Here is a 21,382-nt window from a genome sequence, read left to right on the forward strand (position 1 = left end):
TTTTAACTTGTAAACTAGGAGTGTTTGATGCTGTTTTCAAAATAAGCATCCTATTACCTAATAACATCGGTATGTAACTATAGATTCGGGTAGGTAGCCACGTTGGTCTGACGCAGTCTCGAAGGTGCTACTGGACAATTTTTTTAAAAAAATTATTTCTTTTGACTGTATATAACTAAGTAATTATCACTGTATTTACTCTTACTGATTAGGTTGGTTTTCCTCTTCTATATTCCCAACTATAAACTAGAATAAACACACTTTCATTCTAAATTATTCGGACCAACTCGCTTCCTTCTGCTCATTCCAACTTACAGTGGGTTTCCAAGAGCAGTCTACTTTTCTGAGCCTTTCTATACAAGATCGTTTTTTGAACAATAGATGCCAGGAACATAACCAGGAATATTCCGCTTGCAGGGAATGTTTAGTAAGAGCCATGATAATCTATGGCTAAGTCATTTAGCTTGGAAACATTAAGAGCCCAGTAAAGTCCTGCTGCCAAAGCAAGGGTCTGCTCTGCTTAAGCAGTTGTAAGATACAACCATATGGCATTCAAAACAAGTAATGTGGAGTGTGGGTTTGGTCATAATACAAAGAACTTTATACATGTGGGGAAGTAGTATGAGTGTAGATAATTTGGAAGATGGTTGTTGATATAATCCAGCTGGTTTTGCATTTTTCACCATGTAAAAATATGTAAAGTATGTTTATTCCTATCTTTTCTGTATCGTTTTGATTTTAGTATGTCTGCTGCAGAAGGGAGCACTCTTATTATTTCTTATGAATAGGCATCTAATGAAAGGCTTACTTTTGAAAAATATTGGTTGCCATCACAGGAAACCATTTTTAAAAAGTGGTTCCTAGAAGGAAAACATGAAATTGGTCAGGCTGTGTCCTAAAAACAAATTCAAAGGTGAAGCATGGAGACCAATAATCTATTGTTATAATTTTAGAGAACATAAACCAAACAAATGAATTAAGTTTTTAAAGAAACCCCATTTGCTTTAAAAATTAACAGGGTATGTGGAGATCCACTATCTTTATGATCCTGTCAGTTAATGAGCAATAGTTCTGTATGGATCTAATTTGTGCAAGTAATTTTAACATAAATAGGGATGGAAAAATTAAGTACAGATTCTTGAACAAATCCTTGCTCATACCATGGATATGGGTCATAAGATAACAAGGCAGAGAGTGCTGCTGCCTTCATCAGCTAAGCCCCTTTTGGGTCCTGGAATCCACCCCCCCCCGCCACCTCCTCCTTCCGAAGCAATATTTCTGCTGACTACAGGACTATGTGAAATCATGAGCATCACACCAGAGTTTGAGAATGTGGGCCGACAAGTCCCTATTTTTTATTTTTCTGTACACAAAAGCATCTTCTGCGTGGCAAGAGGGTGTCATGTGGCGGAAGCAGCTTCCACGTTTGCCGTCGCCTTCAGGCCATCTCTGCGGGTGGACAGATGTTTAATCCAGCTGAAAAGTGGGAGAGAGAAGAGCAAAGACCTGTAGCGTGACTTTCTCTTGGAACCGTGACTTCTTCCTCTGGGGCTGGGGCTGGCAGGACCCACGAGGCCCCTTTTCCTGCTCTCAGCCACCCCTCCTCTCCTTCCTGTGTTTCAGTCACAGGGGAGCGCCAAGGAGCGGGGCTGACCCCTGGCCTCTGTCCCTAGAGAAGGGGGGTCCCCCTCCCCTCCCCACCTGCCCACCCACCCCTCTTCCCAGCTCACCTTGATGAAGCCGATGTCCTTGGCGTACTGGCGGAAGCACTGGCGGCACATGTTGAGCCCGTACTTTCGGATCAGGCCGTGGCGGTTGGAGCACACGCGGCTGGGGGGGGGGGAAGAGAGAGAGAGAGGCCTGTGGGTCAGCGGGGGGGCAGGAGAGACCGGGGCCCCCTCTTTCCCTCAGCCCCCCTCCCACGGGGGAGAGAAAGGGAGGGGCCCGTGGGTCAGTGGGGGGGGCAGGAGGGACCCCCCTCCCTCCCCATATTCCCCCCCTCGGAGTTATGATTCCCCTTAGCCCCCCTCCCACGGGGGAAAGAGAGAGGCCCGTGGGGCCCCCCTCCCCATACTCCCCTCCCTCTCTGAGGCGCCTCATGGCGGCGGGGCTCCCTCCCTTCCGACCCCCCCACTCCTAATTCCCCCTCCCTTCCCCCCCTCGCGCGCCTTCCACCCACCAGGACCGGGACCCCTGTCCGAACTTCCTCGGGTGGCTCCAGTAGAGCTGCTGGTGGCCCATGTTGCTCGGCGCCGGGCGAGGGAAGGAAAGGCCGCGCCGGACTGCGCACGCGCACGTGCATGTGGGGAGAGCGGCCTGTCCCGTGGTGCCCCGCGCGAGGCCCCGCCCCCGCCCCGTGACGTCACGGCGCTCGGAGCCAAGAGGCGCTGTTGTGCGTGCTTCGCCCAGCCGGGCGCGGTGGCGCGTGCCTGTAATCCAGCTACTCCTGGAGGCTGAGTCTGGCGGATCGCTTGAGCTCAGGAGTTCGGGGCTGCTGTGGGCTATGCCGATCGGGTGTCCGCACTAAGTTCGGCATCAATATGGCGAGCCCCGGGGAGCCGAGGCGCGCCAGGTTGCCCAAGGAGGGGTGAACCGGCCCAGGTCGGAGACGGAGCAGGTCAAAACTCCCGTGCCGATCAGTAGTGGGACCGCGCCTGTGAATAGCCGCTGCAGCCTTACCTGGGCAACACAGCGAAACCCAGACTCTTTTGCTGAATGCAACAACAATAATAATCATTATAATAATCATCATAATGAGAAGTGCGATTCGGAGACAGGCGCTGCAGCCTCACCTGGGCAACGCAGCGAAACCCAGACTCTTTTGCTGAATGCAACAACAACAACAATAATCATTATAATAATCATCATAATGAGAAGTGCGATTCGGAGACAGGCGCTGCAGCCTCACCTGGGCAACGCAGCGAAACACAGACTCTTTTGCTGAATGCAACAACAACATTAATCATTATAATCATCATAAGTGCGATTCGGAGACAGGCGCTGCAGCCTCACCTGGGCAACACAGCGAAACCCAGACTCTTTTGCTGAATGCAACAACAACAATAATCATTATAATAATCATCATAATAATAACAAGTGCAATTCGGAGACAGGCGCTGCAGCCTCACCGGGCAACAGCGAAACACAGACTCTTTTGCTGCAACAACAATTCAGTGCAACAACAATAATTATTATTATAATAATGAGAAGTGCAATTCGGAGAAGGCGCTGCAGCATTTATTCCATCAAGAGGCGTTGCAGCGAACACCCCCCCCCGCCCCCTGGACGACGCCTTTGCCCCCCGGATAATGCACAGGAACACTAGCCGCTTGCAGGAATTGCTCAGCCCGCAGGAAAAGCGACTGGCCCCGTTGGCACACAGATCTCGGGGTGCCGCGGCGGGAAGGGAGCGAGTGGCGGGGACTGGGGGCCGGGAAAGGGAGTTTGCACGGCGCTTTGCAAGCCGTCTCTGTCCCCGTTTGGCTGCATTTCTCCAAAGAACTTCTCCAACGACCGGACAGAATCCTATGGGCGCCCTGCGCTGCGCGACCGCTCCCTCCTGGCCAGAGCGAGGAAGTGCCGCTCGGGACGCGCGCACTTCCCAGACGCCGCCAGCAGGGGTCAGCGCAGCGCGCACGGACCGGGAAAATCGCTCTTGCTCTGCTAAACGGACTGCGCTTTCAGGATTATTATGCATCATGTAATAAGAAAAAATTCTGCCCTTACTAGAGGAAAAGCTGACAAACATCGTTGGGTTGGTCTCTTTTTAATGAGCGTGTACAAGTACATACAAGAGAGGCTGAAGAAAAAGACAAAATAAATAAATAAATTCCTTTCAGTAGCACTTTAGAGATCAACTAAGTTTGTTCCTGGTATGAGCGTTCGTCTGCATGCACACTTCTTCAGATACAGAAGGAAAAGATGCAGTTAAGAAACCTGGCTGGTATGCACGATGTCTAGCCAGTGCTTTTTTCTATAAAAAAGCGGGGGGGGGGGGACACTGGCTATAGCATTTGCAAAGTTACCAGTCCAGCTTCTAGCCCCATGGCCAGTGCCTCTCAGGTGCTTTCAAGAACCATGTCTTTTGGTCAGACATGGTTCTTGAAAGCACCTGAGAGAGTCTGTCCAACCTCCTTGCTGAGAGATCCAGGATGGAGACACACCTGTAATTAAGTCCCACCTAGCTAGATGGGCTCACTAAGAAGTTATCCACCTGCTTATTACTGATTTGTGTTTCTTATCTACCCTTCACTATATGGTTACAGCAATCCTTGTGACATTAAAATCAGTGTAAAATAAATTACAGCCAATAGAATAGGATGGGGCCTAAAAACATGCATGTCGGGTGTCAAAGGCGTTTTAGGACAGAGGTTGGACTAGATGACCCTTGGGATCCCTCCAACTGTATGGTTCTGTGATTCTATGAAGTCACTAGCTCCCTGTTGCTTCTGGCTTGCGGATGGAAATACAGCTTTGATCTTACCTTTACAGGTGGGTAGCCGTGTTGGTCTGCCATAGTCAAAACAAAATAAAAAATTCCTTCCAGTAGCACCTTAGAGACCAACTAAGTTTGTTCTTGGTATGAGCTTTTGTGTACCTGAAGAAGTGTGCATGCACACGAAAGCTCATACCAAGAACAAACTTAGTTGGTCTCTAAGGTGCTACTGGAAGGAATTTTTTATTTTGTTTCCATCTTACCTGGGATTCCAGCAGAGGGCAATGCAGTACAACAATCTATTATGTATTCTCCCATACATACAGAGGGAAGCAGAAGTCAAGATTTGGACATGAGCATTCCCGCATTCGAGGCTGTAGACAATATTTCAACTATAGGTAATGACTGGCATATCTCTCAGTGATTAGTTATGCATCCAGGATTGTGCCATTGCTTCCAGAGGTTTCATCACCGTTTGTGGGAGGCTGCGGAAAGGGTACAGAACAATAACTCGGTGGTGACGTCTTCTCGGCCTCGGCCCAGTATACGTGAAGGAGCATCTCCACCCGCATCGTTCTGCTCAGACACTAAGGTCCAGCTCCAAGGGCCTTCTGGCCGTTCCCTCCCTGCAGCAGGTGAGGTTACAGGGAACCAGGCAGAGGGCCTTCTCGGTGGTGGTGCCCGCCCTGTGGAACGCCCTCCCAACAGATGTCAAAGAAATAAACAACTATCCAACTTTTGGAAGACATCTGAACGCAGCCCTGTTTAGTGAAGTTTTTAACGTTTCATGTTTTATTGTGTTTTTAGTATTCTGGGAACTGCTCAGAGTGACTGGGGAAACCCAGCCAGATGAGCAGGGTGGAAATTATTTTAAATTATTATTATTATTATTATTATTATTATTATTATTATGCTTTCCACAGGAGTTTCATGCCTCCCAGCTGTTATTAAATCATAAGAAGAGCCCTGTGGCTGGATCAGCGGATCAGCCCAATGGCTCACCTGGTCCAGCAAAGCTGTTCTCACGGTGACCAACCCACAAGCAGGATTTGAACACAAGAGCCTTCTCCCCTCCTGCCGTTTATGCTGGGGGCAGCAGAACCATAGCTCGGTCAGTTAGTTAAGCATTTTTATTTATTTACTTGAAGGGGGGGCAGCTTTCAGATTTAGGTATCCAAGACAAAATTGGATTGATGAAGTTAAGAGTTGGACGCTATACCATCATCTACGGCTAGAGGGCGGTAGCTGGCTGTTATAGCTTGCGCGGAAGATAATGTAGTAAAGGAAGAGACGGCAGAAGACCATAGAGTTGCTTTCTATCCTTTCTCCATCTTTATGGAATTAGGCGTCGCTTATCCCATGGGCGGGTTCGCGCTGGGGGTCCTGAAGGAAGATGTGGCGTCCACTGATCCGCCTGCTGCGCTCTGCCCCCCCCCCACTTGGACTTCTGAGGGCGGGGGGCGAGAAGAGAGAAGCGAAGTTCGCTCAACAACTCTCAGGAAAAGAAACGGATCTAGGGGCAGGGGGCAGCTGCCGCGTAGAGATTGGGAGACGGGGATTCATCAGGCAGGCAGCGCTGAGGGCAGCCGCGCCGCGCCGTTGCGTAAGCATGGAAGCGACCGGAGAAGGGAGGCCCGCTTTGCCTGTTTGTGTGCGTGCTTGTTTAATTCCTTTCCCGGCGGCGCGATGCGCGCGCAGGAGGCGGGAAAGGCGCTCCGTCGCCCTGGCGGTTTTTTGGCGGCGCCTGAGGCGGCGGCCGCGCGGAGATGCGGCTGCCGTGCGAGGTGTCGGTGGCGAGCCGCCTGCTCCCCTCGGCGGGGCTGCGAGGGCCGGGCCGCTCCGTCAGGGCTGTGCTGGCCCTCGGGAAGCCGCCCGGAGGAGGAGGAGGAGGAGGAGGAGGAGTCTGGCTCCTGGTCAGCACCGCCCGACAGCGCCCGGGGGCCAAGTACCAGGTGAGACCCGGCCCTTCTCTCCCTCTCTCTCTCCCTCCCATCGGGGCCTCCTCGGTAGCGGCTCCTCGCTCGTGGGAAGGGTCGCCGGCCGGCGAAAACCGTGCCCCGTTTATTTTTAAAAAGTATTTTAAACCTTATTAGTACTACGTTGAAGCAACCGGGGGGGGGGGACACACCCCATTGCATATCCAGCGCCCTTTCTTCCCGTGCAAAGAAGGGAAAGCAAGTGAAAGAAGGAAATAAAAGAAAGCAAGGAATTGCCCCTCTCCCCTCCTAAGGCAAGCTGCCTTTCTAATCAGGCCTTTGGCTTTTCACTGTCTTATGGTCCTTAAGAGTCTTTTAGAGGGGTTTTTTGGGAGGGGGGGTTGGGAGCTTTTAATGTATTTTCCTCCCTCCCCCTCTCGGGTTTTAACATACCTATGGCTTGTCTTTTTGGGAAGTCGCTTTGAGTTTCTGTTGGGGCCCCAGGGAAGAGACTAAAGAATTTAATAGTGTGTATTTTTATTCATTAAAATTCCACACCGCCCTTCATCGGAGGATCACAGGGCGGCTTGCAATATAAAAAAACACATAACATGGTAACAGACAAAAGCAGTAACACCCTCCTATGTGCCCGTGCGCAAACACAGTTGAAAAGGCCGTAGATTGCTTAATTAGCCAAAGGCCTGGGAGAAGAGGAATGTTTTTGCCTGGTGCCCAAAGATAAGTAAAAAGAGGCCAGGTGAGCGTCCCTGGGCAGAGCATTTCTCAAGCAAGGAGCCACCACAGAAAAAATCCTGTGCTTGTGCTGCCGCCCTCCAGACCTCTCATGGAGGAGGCACAGGAAGAAGGGCCTTCAGATCATGATTGCAGGGTCTGGGCCCATTCCCATGGGGAGAGGCGGTCCTTGAGGTATTGTGGTCCTAATAATAGCTTGGATGCTTTCAAATTGGATTGGGCAAAGGCATAGGTCTAACAATGGCTACTAGCCACAATGGCTATGCCCTCCACAGATGGAGATAGCACGCTTCCAAATACCAGTTACAGGTGGGTAGCCGTGTTGGTCTGCCATAGTCGAAACAAAATAGAAAATTCTTTTCAGTAGCACCTTAGAGACCAACTGTGTTTGTTCTTGGTATGAGCTTTCGTGTGCATGCACACGAAAGCTCATACCAAGAACAAACACAGTTGGTCTCTAAGGTGCTACTGAAAAGAATTTTCTATTTTGTTTCCAAATACCAGTTGCTGGAAACTGCAAGAGGGAAGACTAATATTGTGCTTGGGTCCTACTTAAGGGGTTCCTCTGGTGAGCATCTGATTGGCCACTGTGAGAGGAGGATGCTGGGCTAGATGGGCCACTGCACTGATGATCCAGGAAGCTCTTCTCAGGTTCTTACGAGACTTTTGCCCAGAAGTCCCTCCTCTGCATGTAATGAGGACCGACCAAGACAAGGGTGTCATTCATTTATTTTGGCTCTGAACAAGCATCCTCAGAAGAGCCTGGCTACCTCACCATGGCCAAGCAGGTGTCTATGGGAAGCCTGCAAGCAGGACCTAGGGATTAATAGAGGCCAACCCCCATCATGCCTTGCCTGTAAGCTTCTAAGGGTCACCTGGCTGGCACCTGAGGGAGAAAGGTGCAGTGAGGGCTGCTGGGGCATTGGAAAATGTACTCTTTAGTAGTTACTTGGATTTATCTGTAGCTCTGATCAGAACATGCGGGTCCCTTGAGAGGAAGAGAACAGAAGCAAAGAACAGCATGGCAACAGCCACGTTAGCAAAGCTGGAGGATGTGCCCAAGAAGGGGCAGCAAAAATTTATCAGGCTTGAAGTACCCAGATACTCAAGGTGAAGTACCTCCTGGAGCTGAAGAACTAGATTAGGACACTGAAATTGGATACTGATTCCACTAATGAATTGGCAATTTCTTGGCCACTGTGTGAAATGCTTTAAAAATTACAAATAATATGCTGTTTGGAAAGTAGAAGTTTTTCCAAAGCTGCTTTTGTCAAATGTTAGCTTTGTATATGATTATTCGGCGGCCTCCCTCTTCCTGTTCTGAACTTGTTCTTTCAATCCTTATCACCTTGGTCCTGGTTTTAAAAGCCATGAAGCAGTTCTGGGATATTGCAGTGATGAATAGGGAACAGTGGAGGGTTAAGGTGCCATTTGGTCTTGCTCCAGGGGAATGGGAAGCTGTACCACCAATATTTTAAGAATAACTTCGCTGAATCAGGCTCAGCTTTTTGATGCTGGCCAATCACAGGGGGCTTTGTAAAATGAACAGATTGTGAATCCCTTCCCACATTTTTAAATCCAGAATATCTGGTTGGCCATTTGAACACGAAGCTTGTTTTTGGATTCTCAGCAGGGAATGTTTACTCACAGGCTCATGGTTCTATTGTGCTCTCTTCCTTTTGAAAACAGCTGAGAGAGAACATAGAGCAGCTCTTTACAAAGTTCGTGGAGGAAGGAAAAGCCACCGTACGGCTGAAGGAGCCGGCCGTGGACATCTGTCTCAGCAAGGTATGGTGTCAGGCCAAGGGCAGCAGATGGTCTTCTAACTGCGTGTTCTCACTTGCCAAATTAGGATGGTGTCTAGGTAGCCCTTCTTGGATGACAGGAAAATACATGCACCCTCCCCAACCTCTAACCTGTCTCTGCTGAAATGATTAAATTTGGGGTTGATTCACAGGAGTTTGGATGCAGCAGGAAGCTCATTAGCTTCTCCTTTGATCTTCCAGCGTTAAGAAATAGCTGTTGGGAGGAGCTTTGTGACATCTTGGCCATCTCACAGTGAAGAAATAATTTTAAAAATGCATTATAATGTACAGTATGTGCTTCATTGATTTTTAAGCAGAGGTTGGATGGCCATCTGTTATGGATGATTGAGTTGTGATTCCTGCATTGCAGGGGGTTGGACTAGAGCAGTGTTTTTCAACCACTGTTCCACGGCACACTAGTGTGCCGCAAGATGTTGCCTGGTGTGCCGTGGGAAAAATTGAAAAATTCAAGAGAATTACTTTATATATAGTCAATATAGGCACAGAGTTAATTTTTTTAACATTTTCTAATGGTGGTGTGCCTTGTGATTTTTTTCATGAAACAAGTGTGCCTTTGTCCAAAAAAGGTTGAAAAACACTGGACTAGAGGGCCCTTGAGGTCCCTTCCAGTTCTACAATTCTATTATTCTACTTGTTTATGTTACGTAGATATCATTTTATTATTTGTTTGTTTGTTTGTTTGTTTGTTTAATACCAGTTGCTGGGGATCAGGAGTGGGGAGAGTGCTGTTCCTGGTTGCGAGTTTCCCACAGGCATCTGGTTGGCCACTGTGAGAGCAGGATGCCGGACTAGATGGGCCATTGGGCTTATGGTCCCCATTTATATTTCATTCCTTAAGCTAGTGAACAGATTGGGAGCGATATCTTGCAACTTAAAATACCTTTCATCAATGTTGATGCTGGCTGGCAAGTTTTAGATTTGCATCATTTTAGAAATGAGGTAAATAAGAGATTTTCTCATTGTTTCAAGAATGATTTTAAATTTTAAGCTTTGTGCTTCAGAACAATGCAGGGTTCGGTTTGTAGGACCAGATTATTCATGGTCAGGTTGTACAGTGTGACAATGCTGAAGCTTTCTTCCGCTCTCTCAATAGTTAGTCCTGTTCTTACAGGCCCTGCTTAATATTAGAGCAGTATTAGCCCAGCCTCACTCGATACCCCTGTTGACAGTGTGGTTCGTTAATTGTGGCAGATACAATGCTACACAAAAATGCATTGTGCTTTCTTCCTCATTCGCTTTCCAAAGGCTGCCACCTGATTCTTTCCCACGTGTTGGTGTCATGGTTCAGAAAGTGCCAGCACATTGACAAAAGCGTTGAATCTGCAAATGCTGATTATCTTGGTGTCCTATTTGGCTGCAGGCAAATGTCGGCCAGCTGAAGACTTTCCTCTCTGCAATGAAGCTGGCTGACCGAGGCACCAACGAGGAAAGCTTACCACTGTCCACCTTGGCCCCACCGAAAGCTTCTGAAGTTGAGAAGCCAAAGACAAAGATGACGATAACATCCAGGAAGGATTACCCTTTAACCCAGAACTTCCCGTACACTCTGGAGCAACTCCAGGCCTCTTACTGCAAATTACCTGGCATTGATATGCGCATGCTTTGCCTGAAGAGTCTTCGGAAACTGGACTTGAGCCACAACTGTATCAAGAAGCTGCCAGCCACGATTGGGGATCTTGTGTCCCTCCAGGAGCTCAGTCTTCAGGGCAACCTCCTGGAGTCCTTTGGCGTGGCCCTCTGTGATTCCACACTCCGAAAGTCGCTCCAGTCTCTGGATCTCAGCCAGAACAAAATCAAAGCGCTTCCTGCACAGTTCTGCCAGTTGCGGGAGCTCATTCACTTGAAGTTGGACGACAACGATCTGATCAGGCTGCCATTCAAGATTGGTCAACTGAGCCAGCTCCGCTTCTTGTCCGTGGCTCGGAACAAGCTCCCCTTCTTACCCAACAGCTTTGGAAAACTCTCCCTCGAGAGCCTGGATTTATTTGGCAATCCTTTTGAGCAGCCCAAGCCCCTTGCTCCTGACATACAGCTAAAAATACCATTGACTTTGTGGGAATATTCAGCTAGAGCAACGATCAATTACAGGTAAAGGGGGGGGCGGTTTGGTCCTAAAATGTTGAGATTATTGTTGACTGTAAAGCCTTAGACAGGCTTCCTCAAACTCGGCCCTCCAGATGTTTTTGGCCTACAACTCCCATGAATCCCAAGCTAGCAGAACCAGTGGTCAGGGATGATGGGAACTGTAGTCTCAAAACATCTGGAGGGCCGAGTTTGAGGAAGCCTGCCTTAGGATGATGTGCTGATATGCATTTGTGGGGCATCTTATACAAATACAGTATTTAGTGACTTGCAGAAGATCCCAGATTCCGTCCCTGACGGCTCCAGGTAGGGTTGGGAAAGAGGCCCCCAGCAATCTTCCAGAGGTCTTCTAAAAGGGGGAAAAAATGGCAACTTCAGTGTTGACAATATTGAGCTAGAGAGACCAGACATCCAACTTACCACGGCAACACCCTGTATTTACACATAAATCGGAATGAATCTGTTACGGGTTTTCAGTAAGTTGTTGAGTTGGGCGTTTGGTAATTTCAGTAATGTAAAGCTATCTGTAATCAGCAGACGAATTGCCATGCTCATTAGGCACTTGTAGCTACTGGGAGAAATTTCTCTTCAATCCCAAAATCAGTTTAGGTCTTAACCCTCTTGGCAATGGCTTGGGGAACATTGCCGTAGATCCAGGTCTTGTTTTTGTTTCTGCGCAGGAAGCTAAGCCACTGTCCAGTATCACCCAAGGGGGTTCTGTGGCTGAATTGAGTTGGCCTGCCTCTCCAGCAACCAGTTCCCCTTCATTGCAGTGTAGTGGGATTGTGCAAGTTCACTGGTGCTTGTTTGTGCAACAAGAACTTCCGGTATCTCACACCCTCAGTCATTGTCATCTGAGGCAGATGTTTACAGTTCTGTTGCATAATAGCTTCTTTCTGGAATTAACTTTGTGGCATGAGTAAGGCTACTGGCGTTTGGAAGAGAATTTGGCTTCCCAAGGTGTCAAGGCCAGAATCCAAGCAATGACACCATTGGATATGCATGCTTGAGGAGACTGGCCTTGTGTCGTTCAAAAATAGCCATCGTCCATGACAACACACTTCTTTAGAAACTGATACTTACCAAAACAATTTGTTATATGCTCTTTTTTTTAAAAAAAAGTTTGATTTTTTTAATGCCATTGAGCCTGCCTAAATAAGATTAGTTTCAAAGATGGAGAACTGGTTGCTCTATAGATATTGAATAGACTCCTGCTCCCGTCAGCCTTGATAATCATCAGGGGTGATGGTATTTGTAGTCCTACAAAATCTGGAGGGCCGTAGGTTCTCCAGCCCTACTCTAGGTACTGCTGTTCTTAATGCGTTTTTTTTTAAGTTAATAGGCCAACAGTATCTTCTGTACCTCCTGCCCACCTAGCATTTCGAAAGCACGTTAAAGTGCAAGTAGATAAATAGGTACCGTTCCAGCGGGAAGGTAAACGGTATTTCCGTGCGCTGCTCTGGTTCGCCAGAAGCGGCTTTGTCATGCTGGCCACATGACCCGGAAGCTGTATGCTGGCTCCCTCGGCCAGTAATGTGAGATGAGCGCCGCATCCCCAGTGTCGGACACGACTGGACCTAATGGTCAGGGGTCCCTTTACCTATCTTCTGTAAACAACCAAAGTGAGAGACTTCCTTTGGGTCTGATTGGGGCAGGTGGGGTGTCTATTTAGAACTGCCTCCCCTCCCCCTCCTGTCCTGGCCTTGCAGACATTTGCATTTTTACAGTACATTTCAGAGCACGCACAACACTTTGTCTCAGTTACAACTACCCCTTAAGATAGGCCTGAAAAATCCTCACGTTATCCTGTTGCCCTGGATCTGGAAGGCCAAAGGCTGAGACAATAACCACCTCTGGCCATTATAATATCATCGCTTGGGATGAGAGCCAGGGAAGTGAGGGTACTGGCTCCACCCCCTGGCTTTGTTCCATTTAAGTGCCATCTCAGGGAGGGAAACTGAAGCACTCAGCATTCTCTCCTTGCGGAAGCTCCCTCTTTGAATTAGAATCCTAACTTGGTAATTGATACAGGAGGGTCTGTGGTTCATGCAGTCGTCTTCCATGAGTTGGGACAGCAATTGGAGAACAAGGCGATGTCCTTGTCTTCACTGCCAGAGGCAGTATACCTCTGAACGCAGGTTCCTGGGGCGCACAAGTGGGGATAGTGTTGGCTTTGTGTCCTGCTTGTGGACTTCCCATTGGGGGCATCTGGTCCAGAACAGTGTTGGACCAGATGGGCCTTTGGCCTGATCCAGCGGCCAGGCTCTTCTAAAGGTTATTGTGGGATGGCAATGGTAGAACCGCCATGCATGTTTCTCATGAGCCCAACCATAGGATAGCTTAATGTCTTGATTGTGAGCTTATGGCAACTTGCAAAAGGCCGGTTCTGAGTTCACGAGGACTTTCTGGCTCTCAGCACTGTGCCATGGTAATTCGTGTTGCATAGACTTAGAGTTTCCCTGTTTCACAGATGATTATTATTATTAAATGTCAAGTCAACATGCTTGCTTTGGGCCTCTTTTTCAGCACAGAAGTTTCAGTCCGTCTTCCCCAAGCCAGTGCCCTCCAGTTGATCTCCCATCAGCTCCAGTGAGCATGGCTTTGCTGACTGGGGCTGAAAGACGTATTACTCCAGGCAGCTGGAGGCCGCCAGGATGGGGGAAGGAAGGCGAAATGGATTTTATATCTTTAATAAAGCTACATTATTATTTTTACCAGCTAAGGAGATTCCAGGTTCAGCAGTATGGAAGCCTTTGATGGTCAGTTTGGCTCAGAAGTGTGTTTGGGATGCATACATTAAACATGTTAATTTAAAATGCTTGCAGCCTTCTTTCCAAGACAGGCTCTATGAAACTGCTCAGCACAAACTGTATTCACACCCAGGCCTTGTTCTCTTTCACAGGCTGCCGTACAGCTGCCACGTCCTTCCTTCTCACCTCTGTCACGATCTGGACATGTCAAAGAGCTGTCACTGTGGGCGGGCCTGCCTAAGCAGCTTCATTCAGACGACCGTGACCATGAATCTCCACAGTGTGGCGCACACGGTTGTCCTTGTGGACAACATGGGGAGCACAGAGGCCCCCATCCTCCGCTACTTCTGCTCTCTGACTTGCTACTCTCAGTTCCTGGACAGACATCTGCAAAGCATCCGATGACCTGAAACCCAAAACCACATGTGGTCTAAGAAGCCTCATTCAGAAACAACGGACAGAAGCAGTATAATATCAAAAACAATGCTGGGACACTAGGAAGGCATTGCAGAGCCAAGAGATCAGTTGTCTCCAAGGCCTTTCCTTTTTTCATCATCCAGAAGGAGGCAGGGAGGCAGGCTTGCATTCTAAACAGAATGCAGTTTAGTAAAGGCTGCAGGTTCTTTATGAAACCCTCTTGCCTGCATAGATCAGGGAAGTTCTTTGCCTGAGAGTGGCAGGTTATGTTCAAGATGTGAGTATCATATTCCTTCGCCTTCCCTGTTCATTGCTATGATTGAGCTGGGGGACTCTTGTTGTGCCCCTAAGCAAGAACCTGATTTCCTTCTCCTGTGCATTATAAGGACACTGTTCTACCTACAAAAATGGTTAGTGGTTTCTTGTTTAAAGTAGCTCATGTTCAAAGTGTGTCTAGAGGTTTGGCTGCAGTGGAGCCTCTCTGGATAGCATGGGACTCCAAGATCTGTTCCCTGAAATGGTGTTCACTCTGAACAGGACAGTATTACTAGTTAACACAAAGTTTATGCCAATTATTATTTTTTTTAGTTCATGCCATAGTCAAAAGGAACTTTGTCACGTTCACACAACCAGTTGTGTTGCTATTGAAGAACTGATGCAAAACTAACGTGCTTCAAAACAAAATATTGTGGTGGCCAGTTCATCATATATTAAAATTTGTATGCAGGAACTGGTTTTTCCGAGTACCAGATGCAGGCACAGAGTGTTTTGGGAATGGTGCCCACATGCAGACATTGTCGTTTGAAAGGACATGGGTATGTGATGTGAGAATGGGAAAGGATTGGGCCCCTACTAGTCTGGATTTTGCCTGTAAAATGTGTGCAAGAATTATTATGGAGTGCATCATATGAAGCAGTTTTGCATCAGTTAACTTCTGAAAGCCTCTTTTTTTTCTTAAAAAGAATAAATAAATGCTTAAGAGAGTCTGAAATGGTGTGAAATGAGTCTTGCATTTCTCTTAAATGGAGCTGGGCTTTAGATACAACATAGATCGCACCACCATATTTCTGTTCCCTGGTGAAGGATTCTGAATTCACAAAATACAATGACAGCACAGACAGAAACCATTGGCCCATTAGAACTGAATGCCCTCTTTAACCCTCGGGTTGCTGTACTGCTTTCCACCTGTTCCATGGAGATAATAATTTTATTTTATTTTTACCCTGCCAATCTGGCTGGGTTTCCCCAGCCACTCTGTGTGGCTTACAGAATATATAAAACATCATAAAGCATCAAACATTTTAAAAAAACTTCTCGATACAGGGCTGCCTTCAGATGTCTTCTAAAAGTTGAGTAGTTCTTTATCTTCTCAACATCTGCTGGGAGGGCATTCCACAGGGCGGGCTCCAGTGAGGGAACTGCCAGAAGGCCCTCGGAGCCGGATCTGTGTCTGGGCAGAACGATGGGGGTGGAGATGCTCCTTCAGGTATACTGGGCCAAAGCTGTTTAGGGCTTCAAAGGTCAGCACCAACACTTTGAATTGAGCTCGAAACGTACTGGGACCCAGTGTCGGAGGGTCATTCCATATCAAGTGATCCAACTTTTTTACCTCATGTCATCCAATTTTCTCAATGATCAAAACGAAGTTCAAATCTAAAATAAACAAGACTTCAACCACTAGAATTAATGCTTTGAAAGCATGCTTGTGAAGTACTAACAAGAATTATTTCAAAGTGTTTATTGTATCATGCAACAGCAAGCTATCACTCTGCTATGGAAAACATTTTTTTAAAAGCCTAACTAGCGTTTCAGATACCTTTTAATTGAAGAACTTTCTAAAGAAATGCCTGAAGTAACTGATATTATAGGTTGAAGTCTTGTTTATTTTGTTTTACTCCATGGAGACCCATTTATCCTAAATGGAACCCAATAAGGCAGACATGTGCGTGCAGTTTTTTTTTAATGTGATTCCACTGAGATCCCAAAATGAAATTTTGCAGGTAGCTCTTAAAAATATTAAATAACACAATTTCTTGAGAAAATTTTAATTGTATTAGATCTTGTAACAAATTTAAAATTTAAAGTACACCCATCATATGACATTAAAGCCCATGAAATTCTGAAGAGATTGGTGTTTTCAGTTTTGACGTATCTCAATCCTGGGCTGAGCTTTAAAGGTTTTTGTGTAGTCTGGCAAGGCCAAAATGGTCATTTATTTATTTTTTGGAAATTTCAAACCCTCATAACTCACAAACGGAATGAGGTAAAAAATTAGATTTGAACTTAGTTTTCCTCATTCAATAAGTCTACAAAATATTAAGAAAATTGGATGACGTGGTAAAAAGTTGCATCACTTTTTTGATTGAATGAAGTGTCAAGAGGAATAGTGGGGCTGTAGTGTATACCGGTAGATGGTCCCTTCCAGAATTAAAATCCTCCGCTACTGAAGTTTCAGAGAATTCCTCTTCTGAGCTCTCCAACCTTCACATTCCTTCTATGCAACACACATTTTCTTTTTCAGTCTTGTAGTTCCAGCCAAAGCCTTCTTTTGGGCGAGTTTGTTTTTAAACTGCCAAGTAACTTGCATTTGCATCTTGAGTTCCAACTGGTGCTTCATGCCTCAGCTGCAGCAGGCGGATGTCCTGCAAAGCAAGGCCACACCATTCCCAAGCAGGGATTAAAGCCATTGACAGATTAAAATGAACACGTTTGTTGCACCCATCTCAAAGCCTGGTGCCTGCAACTCCTCTTCTATTTAAATAATGTTTATGCCGCTACTTGGCAGATCAACAAAATCACAGCAACCCGCAGCCTCTTGTGTGCAATCCTAAAAAGGCACAACACAAAAGGAAATCTGGTTGAGAGCAGTGCTTGCACTTGGTTAAAGATGCAAAGGAGGAGGGACAATTGTCTAATACTGCAGACCTTCCATGATGTGCCCCTGTATTCCAGGGACAGTCCCAGATTTACAGAAGCTGTCGCAGTTTCCGATTTGATCCAAGAATGTCCTGCTTTTCCTTAGGACACCCCTATTTTCATCAGAGAAATGTTGGAGGGTAAGAAGTTATGCAACCCTGGAGCCAAGGAGATGTGACTTTATGACCTTCAGAAGACATCTGAAGGAAGCCCTGTAGAGGGAAGCTTTTTAATGTTTAATGTTTATATATATATTGGAAGCTGCTCAAGAGTGGCTGGGGCAACCCAGTGAGATGGGCAGCTCATCACCATCATTGAATAGGATGTCCCTATTTTCATTGGAGAAATGTTGGAGGGTAGGGTGTTGTGCGACCCCCAGCCAAGGAAATAGAAAACACTTGAAGGCAGCCCTGTTTGGGGGCGGGGGGAGCTTTTTAAATGTTTTATGTTTTTATATATGTTGGAAGCTGCTCAAGAGTGGCTGGGGCAACGCATTTAGATGGGCAGGTTACAAATAAAATTACTATTATCGAATGGTTCGTCCCTCTTGTTGGAGATATTCCAGTTCCTGCTGGCTCTGCCTTCCTGTCCTGCCGGGACCGGGCCGCCCCCCACCTCGCTGGGTCTGCGCCGCCAGGCCCCCGCCGTGCCCCGGGCACCCCCAGCGCCGGTTCTTCCCGCTCCACGGCGCCGGCCGGTCGCTCCGGATGCGGAAGCCGCACGTGGAGGGCGGAGAGCGGCAGGAGGAGGAGCAGGAGGCGGCGCCGTCGCTGCTGCAGCCCCGGCGGAGCGGAGCGTGGCGGCTGGTGGTGGCGCGTCCGGGGCGGGGCGGTTGGCTGCCTGGCCGGGTCCCTCCTTCCTCCGCCCACGCCCCATCCGGCCTCGGCGCGGGGACTGGCCGCTCGCCCGTTGGCCGCCGCCTCCTTCGCGCGCCCGGCCGAGAGAAAGAAGGCAGGCAGCCCCCTCCGGAGAGCGAGCAAGTGAGCGAGCGAGCGCACCAGGCGGCGCCCACGACGATGCCGCGCGCGCGGCGGAGGGCGACGTTGGCCGACCGGCCGCTCGGCTGATGCGCCCCGGAGGAAGGGCCGCGCCGGGCCCGGCTGGTCGCCGCCGCCGGTCGTGATCGAAGGGGCGGCCGCGCCGGAGACGCCGCCACCATGAGGCTCCGCATCTACAAGCGCAAAGTGCTGGCGCTGCTGCTCGCCCTGGCCGCCGCCGCCTGCGCCCTGGCGCTCTGGGGAGGCGCCGGAGAAGCCGCCGGGGGAGCCAAGCGGGAGGACGATCGGGCACCGCCGCCGCCGCCGCCACCACCGGGAGACCAGCCCGCGGCGCCGGCCGGCAGCAGCAGCAGCAGCCTTCCCGCCCGCGCCGGGCAGCGGCTCCCCAACGCGTCGTCTCCGGCGTGGCTCCCCGGGGAAGAAGCGGCCGCGTCGGCGCTGCTTGGACCCAACCGGACGCTGCACTACCGCTCTCTCGTCTACCGGCTCAACTTCGACCAGCCCGTGCGCAACGAGGAGCGCTGGCGGGCGGCGACGTCGGAGGGCGACGGCGCGGCCGCTTCCCCGGACGGCGTGGCGGTGGCGGTGGTGGTGCAGGTGCACGAGCGCGCCGAGCACCTCCGGCTGCTGCTGGAGTCCTTGCGCCGCGCGCCGGGCGCCGAGCGGGTGCTGCTGGTGCTCAGCCACGACGTGTGGTCGGCCGAGCTGAACGCGCTGGCCGCGTCGGTGGACTTTTGCGCCGTGCTGCAGGTCTTCTTCCCGTTCAGCCTGCAGCTGTACCCGGGCGAGTTCCCCGGCACGGACCCGCGGGACTGCGCGCGCGATGTGGGCCAGGCGGCGGCGCTGCGCCTGGGCTGCCTCAACGCGCAGTACCCGGACGCCTTCGGCCACTACCGCGAGGCCGCCTTCGCGCAGACCAAGCACCACTGGTGGTGGAAGCTGCACTTCGTGTGGGAGCGAGTGCGCGCCCTGCGACGCCACCCGGGCCTCGTGCTCTTCCTGGAGGAGGACCACTACTTGGCGCCCGACTTCTACCACGTGCTGCAGCGCCTGTGGGCCGCTCGCCAGAGGGACTGCCCCGAGTGCCAGGTGCTGTCGCTGGGCACCTATGCCCCCGTGCGGGGACCCTTCTCCGGCCGCGCCGACAAGCTGGAGCTGAAGACGTGGAAGTCCACCGAGCACAACATGGGCATGGCCTTCGGGCGGGACACCTACGAGCAGCTGATGGGCTGCGCCGAGGCCTTCTGCACCTACGACGACTACAACTGGGACTGGACCCTGCAGCACCTGACCGTCAGCTGCCTGCCGCGCTTCTGGAAGGTGCTGGTGCCCGAGATCCCCAGGGTCTTCCACACGGGCGACTGCGGCATGCACCACAAGAGGCAGTGCCAGCCCGCCGCCCAGAGTGCCAAAGTCGACGCGCTGCTCGACGCCAACCGGCAGCACCTGTTCCCCGAGACCATGGTGGTGGGCAAGAGGTATTCGCTGGCCCCGCTGAGCCCCCACGTCAAGAACGGCGGCTGGGGAGACATTCGGGACCACGAGCTCTGCAAAAGTTACCGCAGGTTGCAGTGAGCAGAGCCGGGTGTGGATGGAGCCTTGTCCTTCCCGCTGTCGGGCCTGTGGGATCTGTTACAGGCATGAGCTTGAAACTGGGGTGGGGGGTGTATTGATTGGTTTCTGCTTTAATGTGGACAGTGGTTATTACAGCGAGAGACGGGAAACAGAAGTGTTTCTGAGGCAGAAAGGTCCTGTAGGGGAATGTTAAAAATAAACATAAATGCTACTTGTTTACTGGAAAAAATAATTGACAATTTTTACCTAGGCCTTTTTATAAAGTGTTTGTGACACTTTCAAAGAACCCTGAATTCCGTTTTCTTTTGCAGTTTGGGTGTCAAAAGGCAGTGGGTGGGGCGAGTGCCTAAGATGACTGAGGCCCCCCTGTCCGCTACTCACGAGCCCCCCCAGTTCTGAACTGGTCGGCGCTTTCTGAACAACTCCTCAACCTCTCTCTGCCAACCACTTATCTTACTAGAGAGAATCAGTCATTCAGTATTCCATAATCTTGTACATGCTTGCTTGAAATTTGGTACCTTAATACCTGCAAAAAGCCTTCTATTTTATTTGCTATGTGCTTATGAGAAAATTGGAAATCCATTTCTTTTCACTTAAATGTAGAAATATGCAACTTTTTTTTTAGTTCTGCCAAAATAAAAAAAATCATGTTTTTTGTAATACAAGTCTTTCAGTGATCCCAAACAATCCCTTTTAATTTTTTAAAAGAACAGCTTCAACATGGTAATGACGACACAGTGCAATGATACAAAGTAAAGCAAATTAACAACATTTGAAGAACTGAACTGAAAACAATGACAACCATTTACCTCCTGTTACAGAAACAATTCAGGTTCCTGCGTAGGCAGCCCAGCTTAATGAATAATTAAAAATAGGGCTGGATGAAGAAAGAGAGAAGAGCATCCAAGAGCTTAAAAGCCCGAAACAATATAAAGCAACAGCATATGGAGAAGAGATACACTAATTGAGAGCCTAGTCTACATCTGTGTTAAGAGGCTCAGTAACCTTCAAAAGCCCTTCTTGATGAAAGAGCACAGATTTAATTTAACTATGTATTGAATGCTAGAGCACAATCCCATCACAAAATTCTCCTGCACAAGTTCTTCGTAAAGTAAATGGGCCTTGTGCAAAAGAACTTCCCAGTGGATTGTGCCCTTCCTTGCCTCTGGAAAAATGCACCAAAGATGAAATCCATTTATATGCCCAAAATGTAGCAAAGGCCCATTTGTGTATTGTGGTGCAGTAATACAGACAGCAGCAGCAAACACAAGATGGCAAAGTCTTATCTCCAAGGCATCCCTTAGACCTGCAGCAAAACGCTTTATTGGTGAATTTTAGTGTGTTCTAGATTTTACAGGACAATCCAATTAGTGGAAGCTACTGAATTCTGTCTAACACAATTAACTGCTGAGTGTTTTCCAGAACTTGACTTTGTGGGATGGAAATGTGTTTCTTCGGGTTACAAGAGAGGAAAGACTTCATTAGGTTAGTCTCCCCTGCTCCATTTCAATTTTGAACATGCTAATTAATGTCGACAGAACTTCTAATTTAATGGCCTGAAGAGTGCTGATGTGTTTTCAAGCAAGTCTTAATTGAGAGTGGGTTCTGGTGAAATCTGTTGAGCCCCCATGCAGATCGATGGGGAACAATTCTTCCATTTAAAATGTGCTAAGTTTTAGCTTCATGGTACCTGCCGCACCCAGGGCCTTTTGTT

At 49.0% G+C, this 21,382-nt stretch overlaps 3 protein-coding genes across 4 annotated transcripts; 2 read left to right on the forward strand and 1 right to left on the reverse strand.

Moving 5' to 3' along the window:
• Positions 1-1,323: 1,323 nt before the first annotated feature.
• LOC117060544 (40S ribosomal protein S29) lies at positions 1,324-2,311 on the reverse strand. Of its 2 annotated transcripts, none has more exons than XM_033172875.1 (3): positions 2,204-2,311; positions 1,731-1,830; positions 1,324-1,476 (listed from the first exon to the last, which is right to left on the reverse strand). In XM_033172875.1, the coding sequence occupies exons 1-3, from the start codon at positions 2,300-2,302 to the stop codon at positions 1,439-1,441; spliced, it is 237 nt and encodes a 78-aa protein (XP_033028766.1). In that variant the 5' UTR covers positions 2,303-2,311; the 3' UTR covers positions 1,324-1,438. The 2 variants fall into 2 exon arrangements, with proteins under 2 accessions (XP_033028766.1, XP_033028775.1); XM_033172884.1 differs by having other exon boundaries at positions 1,403-1,476; positions 2,180-2,300.
• Positions 2,312-6,143: 3,832 nt separating this feature from the next.
• On the forward strand, positions 6,144-14,169 carry LRR1 (leucine rich repeat protein 1). The gene is made up of 4 exons (XM_033158633.1): positions 6,144-6,387; positions 8,794-8,892; positions 10,291-11,018; positions 13,915-14,169. Exons 1-4 carry the CDS (start codon positions 6,202-6,204, stop codon positions 14,165-14,167), a joined length of 1,266 nt encoding a protein of 421 aa, XP_033014524.1. The 5' UTR covers positions 6,144-6,201; the 3' UTR covers positions 14,168-14,169.
• A 4,028-nt stretch (positions 14,170-18,197) lies between these two features.
• On the forward strand, positions 18,198-20,328 carry MGAT2 (alpha-1,6-mannosyl-glycoprotein 2-beta-N-acetylglucosaminyltransferase). The gene has a single exon (XM_033158743.1). It carries the CDS (start codon positions 18,253-18,255, stop codon positions 19,666-19,668), a length of 1,416 nt encoding a protein of 471 aa, XP_033014634.1. The 5' UTR covers positions 18,198-18,252; the 3' UTR covers positions 19,669-20,328.
• The last annotated feature ends 1,054 nt before the right edge of the window (positions 20,329-21,382 follow it).

The sequence above is a fragment of the Lacerta agilis genome, chromosome 1, assembly GCF_009819535.1.
Source record: "Lacerta agilis isolate rLacAgi1 chromosome 1, rLacAgi1.pri, whole genome shotgun sequence".
NCBI classification, from domain to species: domain Eukaryota; kingdom Metazoa; phylum Chordata; class Lepidosauria; order Squamata; family Lacertidae; genus Lacerta; species Lacerta agilis.

Bases quoted from the DNA above. Each gene is read 5' to 3' on its own strand.
- LOC117060544 (XM_033172875.1), bottom strand. From the start codon at position 2,302: ATGCACGTGCGCGTGCGCAGTCCGGCGCGGCCTTTCCTTCCCTCGCCC. The intron at 1,831-2,203 runs GTTCGGACAGGG...CCCCCCCCCCAG, and splicing joins TACTGGAGCCACCCGAGGAA to CCGCGTGTGCTCCAACCGCC. The intron at 1,477-1,730 runs GTGAGCTGGGAA...CCCACTTTTCAG, and splicing joins AGGACATCGGCTTCATCAAG to CTGGATTAAACATCTGTCCA.
- LRR1 (XM_033158633.1), top strand. From the start codon at position 6,202: ATGCGGCTGCCGTGCGAGGTGTCGGTGGCGAGCCGCCTGCTCCCCTCG. The intron at 6,388-8,793 runs GTGAGACCCGGC...TTTTGAAAACAG, and splicing joins GCCCGGGGGCCAAGTACCAG to CTGAGAGAGAACATAGAGCA. The intron at 11,019-13,914 runs GTAAAGGGGGGG...TCTCTTTCACAG, and splicing joins AGAGCAACGATCAATTACAG to GCTGCCGTACAGCTGCCACG.
- MGAT2 (XM_033158743.1), top strand. From the start codon at position 18,253: ATGAGGCTCCGCATCTACAAGCGCAAAGTGCTGGCGCTGCTGCTCGCC.